Source organism: Helianthus annuus, chromosome 11 (genome assembly GCF_002127325.2).
Source record: "Helianthus annuus cultivar XRQ/B chromosome 11, HanXRQr2.0-SUNRISE, whole genome shotgun sequence".
NCBI classification, from domain to species: domain Eukaryota; kingdom Viridiplantae; phylum Streptophyta; class Magnoliopsida; order Asterales; family Asteraceae; genus Helianthus; species Helianthus annuus.
Genome location: NC_035443.2, coordinates 2097521 through 2109607, shown reverse-complemented (window position 1 = coordinate 2109607; position 12087 = coordinate 2097521). Strand labels below are relative to the sequence as shown.

Sequence of the window (12087 nt, the reverse complement as noted above, 5' to 3'; positions counted from 1 at the left end):
TATGATAGGGGCGGCAATGCCTTTTGTTTTCGTCCGTGTATATGCTAGGTAGGTTTTGCTTATATTGGGCCCCGTAGATTTTTTTTTTTTTTTTTTTTTTTTTTTTTTGAATTAGTTTCATCCAAAAGATGGTATTTGATTTTTTTTTTTTTTGTTTCACTTAACTTTAATTGTTTAGATTATAAAAAATTATCGTTTATCTTCAATTTTTTATCATTAAATTGTTCAATTGTTTGTTAATTTTTATTATTTCTTATTAATGTGTTTTCTTGTACATTTCGATTTTCTTAATATACCTTTACAACGTGTTTTCTTGTACATTTCGATTTTCTTAATATACCTTTACAACGTGTTTTCTTGTACATTTCGATGTGCAAATGCATGCGTGACGTGTTTTTTCATCTACGATTCCACATAAAAAGCGGCCGCCGCAACATGTGGGTGATTGCCACAAGTTTTTAATTCGTTTTCATATAAAGGTTATGATGAACAGATTTATGGTTCACAAAACACTATTTTCTGAGTTTGTGCCTCATATTGAACACTCAATTTTGGGATAAAATCAGCATCATCAACTCTACTTTAATTAGTAAACATAACTAGTAGATTAGTGTTGAATGTGAATTTAAGAGTACTAGATGATAAATTTATCAGTTTCGATGTTTAGAAGAGACAAATTTAACTGAATTATCTTGAGCAAATATTCATACTAACTTGTCGTTGGAATTACTTTAAAGGCAGTAGAGAGGAGTACATCAAACTTGGTGTCCCCCTTTATGAAGCATCAATTAAAGGCGACTGGAAAGCTGCTAAAGCCATTATCAGTGAAAAACCAGACTTGGTACGGTATAGCATCACTGAAAACAGCGGAACAGCACTTCATATTGCCGCATCGGCTAAGAAAACTAAACCGATGCAAGACTTTGTGAAAAAATTGGTGGGGTTGATGACAAAAGAAGACTTGGAACTACAAAATAACAGTTCCAACACTGCCCTGTGTTTAGCAGCTGCGGCTGGAAACGTTGAAATGGTTAAAATTTTGGTGGAAAAGAACCGCGCGTTGCTCACAATTCCTGGTAGTCAACAAATGATGCCACTCTATATGGCTGCCTTATTTGGACAACATGCCACGGTGGAATATCTTTATAATGAATCCAAGGGGTTGCGTGATGATGGCTGGAATCCGCAGAACCGTGGTTGGCTACTTCAGACTAGCGTTGGAGCCGAACTGTTCCGTAAGCATTCTACCATGTTGTAGTAAATAAGATACTTATATTTTATCTTTCTTTATTATTTTGCAAAAGCATTTGCCTCAAAAAATGCGAATTTTTTCAGATATTGCTCTAAAAATAGTGGAAGACCGCCAAGAACTTGCTAGTAACGGGAGTCTACTTGGCTAAAAAGCCGGATGTGTTTTATGGAACAACATCAAATATGTTCCAAAAATTTATCAGTTGGGGTAAGCATCAAATGTATTCAAAATAATATCCATGTTATATGCTAGAACTTTACTAGTCATGACAGTATTCCTTTATATATAACCGTATTATGTATTTGATAACTTTCGCTTTTTTTTTCTATTATTTTTCGCTTTTGCAGCTTTTGAACGGGGTTCAAACTCGGGATCGTCGAAAAAGGCTAATGAAGCAATGCAATTACTAAGAATAATTTGGAAAAATATTGCAAGCAAGCCTAAGAAAGAAATTGATGACATAATCCGAGGGCCGCCTGATGCAGTTAAGAAAGATGATAGGCGGCTACAAGAAAAACTAGCAATAGCGGCGACCTCTTTAGCGACGACTTCCAAAAAGTCGCCGCTAAAACTCCTATCCGTGTCCTCTCCTTTTAATCAATCCCTAACCGTTTGATCATAAGGCAATCTAAGGGCTGGTGTTTTATTAGAGCATGTCGCTTATCAAAACCATTGGCGGGCTGGAGATTCACCCATTCCCTCCCAAATCACACCAGTACCGCTCCCCCAAACCCTAGATTGACGCCGCACCATCTCGACGGACCACCTCCCTAGCGCCGCCGTACCACCTTCTCAGCACTGCCGGACCTCCAGGTACTTTTCCTCTTCCTCTTTAGTGTTGAATCTATATTTTTGAACCATGTTTCAGAACATTAGGCTTGGGTGTTAGTAGGGCCGGCTCAAGGGTAAAGCTGCCAAAGCCCTAGCTTTGGGCTTCCTTTCTTCCATGGAAGGTCAATGATAATAACCAAAGCATATTTCTGAAAACATTGCCAAAATGCCAGTTGAAATCCAAAAGTTAACTGCTGGGACTTCTGCGAAAACGACAAGAGCACCAACGATGGGGAATGCACGAAAAACATATTCTTCGCGTATACTATTTGTTGCTGCAGAAATGGGCAATACAGTATTTATAGTTGAGCTTATCCGACTATACCCTGATCTGATATGGAAGGTCAATGATAATAACCAAAGCATATTTCACATTGCTGTCAAACATCGCCATGAGGGGATTTACAACTTATTGTATGAGATAGGCTCAATGAAGGATTTGATTACACCTTTGAGAGATGAAAATGACAACAATATGCTGCATTTAGTCGGGACAAGGGCCAATAGAAACCGGCTTGAAGATGTATCTAGTTTTGTGAACCATAAATCTGTTCATCATAACCATTCAAAATATTTTGTTAACTTAGCTGAATTTTGGTCAAACCACATTTTTCTTTCTTTTTTTGCAGGTGTGATTGTATGGGGATGGTGTTGTGCCGGTTTACAGTGAAGATGATGACGGTGGTTGTATGTTTTACGATGACGGCAGTGGTGTTGGTTGATGACGTGAGTGGCGGAAAAGTGGCCGGTGGTGGTGGAAATGGTGGGTGGTGATGGTGGTGGGATGGGTGGTGACGGTGCACTAGGTGGTGGCGATGATAGAATGTTGTGATGGGGTGGGTGGTGGTGGTGGTCGATGAAAATGGCAATAAATGACAAAAGTCATGGACTAAAATGGCAGAAAACAAAACTATTTGGACGAAAATGGCAAAAAAAAAAACTATTTGGATTAAAGTAATAATTTTGGTTAAACCTTAGGGACAAAAATGACAATTTACTCCACTTTTTTAGAGTAAATTGTCAAAATCGTCCCTGAGGTTTGGGCATGTTTGTCATTTTCATACAAAACAACTTTTTTGTACAATATAGTTCTTCACTTTTAGGAGTTTTTGCCATTTTCATCCAAATATCTAATTTGCTTTATTTTTTCTATCAAACATTTAGATGAAAATGGCAAAATTTTTCAAATCTCAAGGACGATTTTGGCAAAAAAAGTCAGATGTTTGGATGAAAATGGCAAAAAATCCAAAAAGTGAATGACTATATGTAGGGGTGTAAACAAGCCCAGAGGCTCGAGAGCTACTCGTTATCGGCTCGGCTAAAAGCTCGAACGAGCCGAGCTTTAACGAGCTCGAGCCCGAGCTCGAGCCTGAAATAGAGCTCGTTTTGTTATCGAGCCCGAGCTCGAGCCTGAAATACAAAGCTCGTTTAGGCTCGCGAGCCTAAACGAGCCCAAACAAAATTTTATTTTTATTATATATAATACAATAAAAATGATGCTAACATTGGCGAGCCGAGCTCGAACCGAGCTTTGGCTCGTTTAAGCGATATTGAAACGAGCTTAAGCCGTTGTTCTCAAAATAGCTCGAGCCGAGTCGAGCCGAGCTCGAGCTTTGGGTTTTACTCGCGAGCCGAGCTCGAGCTCAAACAAGTAAGCTCGAACCGAGCCGAGCTCGAGCTCGAGCTTCATAAAAACATGCCGAGCCGAGCTCGAGCCCAGTCGAGCTCGGACTCGGCTCGGCTCGTTTACACCCCTAACTATATGGTACAAAAAAGATGAAAATGGCAAACATGTCCAAACCTCAGGTACGATTTTGGGAATTTACTCTACATTATATTACATCAATATTTTATTATTAATTTTTTTATCATTAGTATATTATTATTATTATTGAGGTAATTAAATTGTTGTCGTTTTTAATAAATTATATCTCGTTACTTTACAAAGTAATGTTTTTGCCTATCAAACTTTACAAAGTAATGTTTTATTCTATTCACACATGAGTAACCAAAACATCACAATAGAACGAAGTGATCCATTTCATTCTCTTCTCCATTCCATTTCTTTGTTCATTTCATTCTCTCATTCATTCTATTACATCATAGCAAACATATCCTTAATCTTCCAACTCGTTACTCACTTTTTCCTAATTTTCATATAAAATGAGATCTGGTGATGATAAAATTCTGCCTATTTTACCTCATGCTTTTGATCCCTCGCGCGACATTTATCAATCTAGTTAAATACAATTATTATAATTGATATCTAATGTTTGGAAAACCTTTCCATCAATATTGACTTCGTATCGCCAAGGAGTCAAGTTCTCACGTCTAAGACTTTGTGGCATGAGGCGTGAAGAGGGGAGGGCAAAGCCCCTTCATGCCACCCACACCACCCCACCTCCATTTCCCTTGGGTATTGCCCCTTCTCATTGTGGGATTCTCCACGGGCGTGGGGACTTTGATCAAGCATTTGACCGATTTTTTTTGTTTTCAAAAAAGAGCCGTTCCTAACGGCTAGTTTTATAAAAATAAATAAATAAATAAATAAATAAATAATCCTTGAAATACTTTATTATATAAACCAACTTCTATTCATACAAACAACACCAACTTCTGTCACTAGAAAATTCCTCTTTTATTGAAAAAATGCAATCATCTTCATTTGATGAATTCGTTTATCATCATCATTTGACGAGGGAGCTAAGCTAATAATATCATATGTTTAAAGAGTCGTACAAAGTATTGTTGAAGATGTAGGTCACATTGGCAAAATGAATCACTAGAAAAATGAATAAATAAACTATTAAGATGCTTCTTCTTTGTCAGGACACACGGGGTGGGGACGTTATTTACCGTGATAGGATTCTATCACTCGTGGAACACCGCCACCTCCACTTCCATAACGAGTTATGGAGTATAACTCGTTATATATATAACGCGTTGAAGATCAATGGTGATGAATGTGTATCTTGTACATTGTGCATTAATACTTGTACATTGGAATCCCATCACTAGTGATACCACCTCCCCTACATTTCTATCACTAGTGATAGAATATTGGGTGATGACATAGCATGATTTGATTGGATAGTGAAAATGATAGAAATCCATCACTAGTGACCACCCCTCTTCCCCTTATAATAATTATAATAAAGATCCAAATATACAAGGTATAACTAACTAAGATATATGTACACATTTAAAGCAGAAGACTTTAGATAAAGCAGACTGCACCATTACCAAATCTCAACACTCAAACCTAGATTCACAAATCAAAAAATGTACAACTTTCATTGCACAATGTACAAGTCACTACATCATTATGTCATTGTAACATTTACCAAATATACATCAAGTACCAAAAGCATATATCAATCCTCGTCAATATCACCATCAGAATCACTTTCATACAACAAGTCATCATCATTAAGTCCACGATCAACCCCCGATATTTCATCGAGAGTGTTTTGCGAGTTCCAATCAGGTGGGAACGTTTTTTGAAGATATTTGTGTATCAAGAGTGCTCGTTCAAAGTTAAACGAGCAAGCTCAGTTTGTCATATAAACCCATACATAGTTTGCATACTGAAGAAACACGGAACTAATTAGGTGACTAATCAGTTTGGTTTATGTTTCTACCATAGTGGTTAATCTTCCAAAGATTTATCTGAGCTCCGACCTTGATGTTTAATCCTGCAAAACAGAACACCGTTACTCGTCAAGAGGGGAATGTGGGGGTTTCCCTGTACCGGGCTCCGGCGTTAGAATAAGCGACTGCTTTGGGAGGATAATCAAGTATTAAGAGTGAGAGTAGAGGGAATAGAATGTTTAACCTGTGGAGTGAGGTCTCTATTTATAGCCGGAGAGGTGTAAGAGGATATGGGCTGATGGGCCTTGGGCCGGTAATTGACAACATAATGGATATGCTCTTTGTCTCACTGGTGTCGACCGTTGGTGGCTTCTAGAAGCTCTCTGGCGCTGGCGCGCCTTGATTGGAGCCACGTGTCCTTGTTGTCGGCCCTGTCGTCCTTCTGCCATCAGCAGACAAGTGGAGATCGTGGGACAAATGTTTCCGTCCTCTGATTGGTGCCACGTAAGCGTCCTTGAGTACTTCTCGTCAGACGATCGTGGCGCACGATTGAACAGAGCCTGCTGGATGTTCATTGGCTCCCTTTCTCTGCCACTTGTACCCTTTGTACCTTCATACTCTGGGCCCGCGCTGCAACCTTTGTGTGAGTTGCGCGGGTGTGCAGGTAGTGAAGGTTCTTATCAGATTGCTAAGTGTCGTAATTGCAGTTTTATTCTGCCTGGACCTCGCGCCTCTTCGTGGGGTGTGCCAATACGCGCGCGAGTTGCCTTCGCAAGAGTATTGTTGAATAAGGAGTATGGCCTTTTGCGCACCCTTAATGAAGGGTTGCGCAGCTTTTTGGGGCCATACCCCTTCAACCCCCCCCCCCAGTCCAGTGCTGCACCATGCGCAAGGCGAGTGGTTCGAGCTCTGGACTTAGAAAAAGTAAATTATAGAGGTTGCTTGTTTTGTGTTTATAGGCGCGCGCGTAAAAGAGCTGGCGATTATGACGGCGCGACTATGTATCTGTTAGCTGAGTGTTGCTCATTCAATAAGCTATCATGCGGGTATCTTGTGTACAAGGTGAATTGCGCGTTCTAAGTATCTTCTTTGTTAAATGTTGGGAGATTTGGGCGGGTGATGTCTGTCGTTAGTGACATGCAAAAACCGAAATAAACTAGTAGCTAGAGTAAGTCGGATATCGAACCAGAGGAGGATTGTGGAAAGTGTCGAATGAAAAGTATTAATTAATTACTAAACTAACTGATGATTATAAAACTGATATAGAATTAAGAACACATGAAACAAGTAGCAATTAAGAAAAAGAGTGAGTGTAATAAACAATGATGAGAAATGGTGATCACTCCGGGATTCAGATTGTGTGATTAACAAATAACTTAGCTGATTGTCATATTGGATACTATTGGTTAAACGATATAATTATCAACTATTCATGCAATGAATAATTATTCAACCAACAAAGTATAATCGGATTTAAACGTATTTATGTCTCTGTCTAACACAGGATTCGTTTGTCAAACGAATTATAAAAACACAAGTAAAGACCGTCTGTCACACGGTTACAATCCGAACTCAATACATAAAACAATAAACCAAATCAATAGTGTCTTACACAATCATTCACCTGAAGTGTCCACGAGAGATTTAGCCGCTCATCTCGGTTGAATCTTTAATCGCTTGGACCACGGTTGAAACCCTTTCTGCCGTCAAAAGATGATGATGTCGATTTGTGATGCCTGCCGCCAATATATGCGTGTGTATCCCAAGTCCAAGTGTGCGGCCCATGTAGTCCACCAAGTCGGCCCAATCCAAATTGTGCAAGAAGCACATGTGATGTCTTGCGGCCCACATGTATTGCTGGTGATGATCAATGATGTATGCACTCTTTTTCTTGTGTTAATGGACAAATTTTCACTATGCAATATAATAGTCCACACAAGTCTCAAAGTCTGCCATCAAAATCTTTTAGACTAGAAGGTATGGGGGCCGGCTGAGGCCAGGCTAGGACCGGCGCCGGTCCCCCACACCGCCCCCTGGGCTCGGCTCGGCACAACCGGCCACCCACAGCCGGGGTAGCCGGACCTTCTTTCTCTTCTTGCCTCTCACATATACCTATACATACATACATATATATACATAAAGGGGTTCATCCCCCACCCCCTTAGGTCCATCCCCTCTAAGCCACTCCTACGTGGCGCCTACGTGGCGGCTCATCCCCTCCAAGCCCATCCTCCCCATACCTTCTAGTCTTATGGATGCCCATGTGCCATCCAATCAAGTGTTCCCAGCATTCATTAGAGCCCAATCATGTGTGTATATCACATTGATAATGAGGATATGATGTTGACTAAAAACCCATGTGCATGTGATGTTTGTCTATTCCCACAGATTTATGGATAGGATTAATATTGTCATCATGACCTCCTTGTGTGCGTGTATACCTGCCGCTGCCATACATATACAACCGTAGCCTACGGTTTTTAACCGTAGGTTACGGTTCCTACTTTCTGTTTCTTCTTTATTCCTTGGCCGTAGGTTACGCTTCTTATTCCGTAAGCCACATCTCAAACATGCTGACTTCTTGTTTACTTTATTTCAACTTTCAGCAAATAACAAACAATCCTCTGGACTTCATTACCTTCCGTTTTTTTATACATTCAAGCTATCTCTTTAACCCACACGATTCCCGAATGATGTAATACATTGTGATAAACATCCTCACTTGTTCCACTTCGTCATTAAACTCTCCAACTTTACCGATTTAGACGGTTAACCTGTAAAACCACACGAACTCGTAGTTATCACATTCGAAACATTTAACCGCCTAAAATGTAATAAAACACAATATTTAAACACTTTAACACCCGGGTTTCACACTCTCCATCACATCCCCACACTTAACATTGATTGTCCTCAAGCAACCATTACAAACATTACTCACCTTATTAACAAATCACTTGTCGAGCAGTCTTCTCAATTTCAGGATCAAATAAGAGCGGTGAGGATTTCTTTGAAAACCTGGTATGCATGCAACACGAGAATCACCTGCACACAGACAAACAAGAAACCAAGCGTAATGCGGAACAAAACAAATAAAAGACAAACAAAAAGAAATATTTTTGGTTTTTCTATTTTTTAGGTTTTTTTGAATTTTTTTTTAATAAAAACAACGACTAACACTAAGCGCACCGATTCCCCGGCAACGGCGCCATTTTGATCAATGTCGAAAGGTCGGTCAAAAACAAGTTTAAAATTTGGTCCTAAGTACCTTTACTAGCAAGGGTAAGTAGGGTCGTCTCCACAGGGAATATGTGGTTAGTGTTGATTGTAGAAACCTAGATTAACTAGAACTAAGAAAAACTATTGCTTTGATTGCGTTTTGAGATTTTTGATTGAGAATAATTAAGAAAGTTATCAATTTTAAAGAAAAGCAACCCCCTCCGGATTTCCGGTTCAATGATTCACCCAAACTTGTTTAATTAGATAGATACCAAAAGGTCTTGTTAACAGTTTAGTTTGATTGATAATCAAAGACAAGTTTTTAATAATAACCTATGCAATTTAATTACCAAATCATAAGTGCCAAGAACCCACCCAATAACTAAACTACTCACGACGCAAGAAAACCGAATGCGAATGGTAAAAGATGAATAATTGCAACACTCACAATTCTTTTAAGCAAAACTAAACCACAAGTATTCTTCAAGTTATGAAAAACAATCCAAAGAACTAAATAAACAAGGTTTGAGTTTCACATACATGAACCATCCACCCGGAGGTGGTCACAAAAGAATCTAGCCACTCATAGTCATGATTTGATCTTCTTGGTTGTCTTGGATGTTTGATTGCATGAAAGATTGATGAAAATTGAGGTTGGGAACTCCAAAATTCGTCCTTGGGAAGTGGAAAACGGCTAGGGTTAGTGAATATCTCGTTTTGGGGTTGAAGATATCTTAAAATAAAGTGAAATCCTGAATTTTCGCGTGACTATCTGCTGTCAGCGCAAGGTTGCGCCCCCCTGGCACAAGGTTGCGCCCCTAACTGACTAGCATCTGTATTGCGCCCAAACTGACACCAGGTTGCGCCAAACTGGTTTCTTCTTGCGCCAAGTACTGGTTTCTCACCATTTTTCGCATTTTTCAACTCCCAACTTGTGTGTAAGATTCTAACCTTCATAAATCTTCCCGAAAACCTCCCGTTTAGCTTCAATATCCACCCGTTAAGCTTTGGGTACCTACAAATAGAAACACACTCAAAGTAACCATGTTTTATGATGATAAACACTTAAAACCTTATATTTACACATGTTAAAACACGGTTATTTACCCTTCTATCAGCGGGAAATTCATCGAAATTTAAATTCGGACAGTTTGGTGAGATAAGTCTCTGATTGCGACGTTTAAGTTGACTCCTGGCACGGATGTCATCATACCGTCTGTGACGGTTCCACTTTTCGTCAGGAGAGTGGGGCCCACGCGCGCGTGGTAACCGTCACCCCTGCTTTTACGCGTGACGTGGCATACTCTGGTTGGCCAGGAGAGCGGCGAGTGCGGCACGTTTACCCATCGCATTAAATGCGATGGGTATATATATTCGATGGAGGTGAGAGGAAACGACTCATCTTGTGCTCTTTCCTACTCGTTTCTTTCTAATCTTCCTATCTTTTTCAGATCTTCAAACCTGTGTAGCAGTTCTTCAAGTTCTTCATACTTGAATATTCAACGGTTCTTTAACAACTCCAATGGCAGAAGAGCATGCTGAAGATAATCTCGGAGAAGAGGGGCCGGTCCCAGTTCTCCGGTGGGACTTAGGCTTGTTTGAGCAGATCGTTAGGAGTTTCCGATTTCCACCGGAATGGGATGCACGGTATCCGGCCCAGAATCAGACGGCCGCCGACGCACCGCCGGGCTATATTACATTATTCGAAGATTTTTTCCTTCAAGGCAACTTCCGGCTGCCGGCGACGAACTTCATGGGGAACATTCTGCACTTTTACAACTTTCATATTTCCTAGATGAGCCCTCCCGGGATGGTTAGGGTTCGTCACTTCGAGTTCTTATGCCGGGCCCATGGCATCGAGCCGTCTGTTGAGAAGTTCCGGGCCTTTTATCAGCTTCAACGGACTATGGGTCTTTTCTCGTTTGCCAGCCGTGGTGCAGCGAGGAAGATTCTATTAAATCCACCGAAGAGTTTCCACGTTTGGAAACCTAAATTTTTCTTTATTCGAGAGGAGGTGCTCCCGATCGCCATGCCCTTCCGGGATTGGAGAGACCCGGTGTTGAAAGAAGATCTTCCAATCCCCAAACATGAGAGGTGGTATCAGCAACTAACTCTAACCCCTAACCGTGTATTTGGGGAGAATGTATTAGTTGCGGTGCGCATGAGTGACCGATGGTCACCTGATAGCGAGGAAGTTCCAGTCTTAAAGATTGGTGATCAAGGTCAGTGATTTCCTTAGTTTCCCCGATTCCATGCTTCATGCTTTATTTTACTTATACGTTTTGATATGTAGAGGCGCGCTTGTATCAAGCTGCTTTCGCTACTTTTGGAGAGTCTATGGGCGTGCGCCCACTCCGGGATGAGGAGGAGCGCTGGTATGACCAGATCAGGGACAATTTCATGTATCCCGTTGCCGATGCCTTTGCCGAGCCACCGACAGCAACTGAAGGTGCGCATATACCTAAACCCCGACCCTTGCGCTCCGTGACTTCTGCTGGGAAAGAAGTTGTTTATCTTTCCAGCGAGGAGTCCGTTGGATCATCAAGTGGAGAATTAAGTCCATGGTCTCAAATCTTTGCAGGTGTGCTGCGCGATTTGGGGATAGACCCGGAAGAGAAGAAGAAGAAGAAACCTCCGAAGAAGAAGAAGGTCATCAACTTGGACCCTGAGGTGACCAGCAAAGAAGCTGGGAGTAGCCGCGCAACTGTTGCTGCTACTGACAAAGGTACTTTCCGCCTTCGTCAAAGTAACCTTGAAGACTATGTTACTATCAGTGATTCACTGGAGGGTTTATCGCATATAGGAGAGAAGAGAACCGGAGCAGGAGGCTCTAAGAGTTCAGGGAGCGTGGGCTCCCGTAATCCAGATGCTGGGGCTACCCCGTCGTCTGGCGCGCAGGAAGGGGGTGATGAAGAAGAGACGCCAGAAGAGCCTGCAGTGCAATTGATAAGGAAAAGGAGCCGGGAGGCTGCGCTTGGGGCCACCGCATTGCTGAAAACAGGCGAGGCTCCTTTGATTACGAAGAAGAGCAACTTGCGCTCGCTCTACAGATTCTCCCCTGGTTACTATCTCGTTTACTTGCACTTGCAATATTCTCCTGTCTAATACTCGTATCCTTTGGAGCCGGCACAGAAAAAGTCTCGGCCTACCAAAGTCACCATCAAGCCGTATATTTCTTCTCAGTCTGACAAGGA

General features: G+C 41.2%; 1 protein-coding gene and 1 long non-coding RNA gene across 2 annotated transcripts; both read left to right on the top strand.

Moving 5' to 3' along the window:
- Position 1: 1 nt before the first annotated feature.
- Positions 2–1258, top strand: LOC110887525. The gene is made up of 3 exons (XM_022135105.1): positions 2–37; positions 116–131; positions 738–1258. The coding sequence occupies exons 1-3, from the start codon at positions 2–4 to the stop codon at positions 1256–1258; spliced, it is 573 nt and encodes a 190-aa protein (XP_021990797.1).
- A 134-nt stretch (positions 1259–1392) lies between these two features.
- LOC118483846 lies at positions 1393–1748 on the top strand. Its single transcript, XR_004871890.1, has 2 exons — positions 1393–1459; positions 1600–1748. It is a non-coding gene; the product is annotated as an uncharacterized LOC118483846 (long non-coding RNA).
- The last annotated feature ends 10339 nt before the right edge of the window (positions 1749–12087 follow it).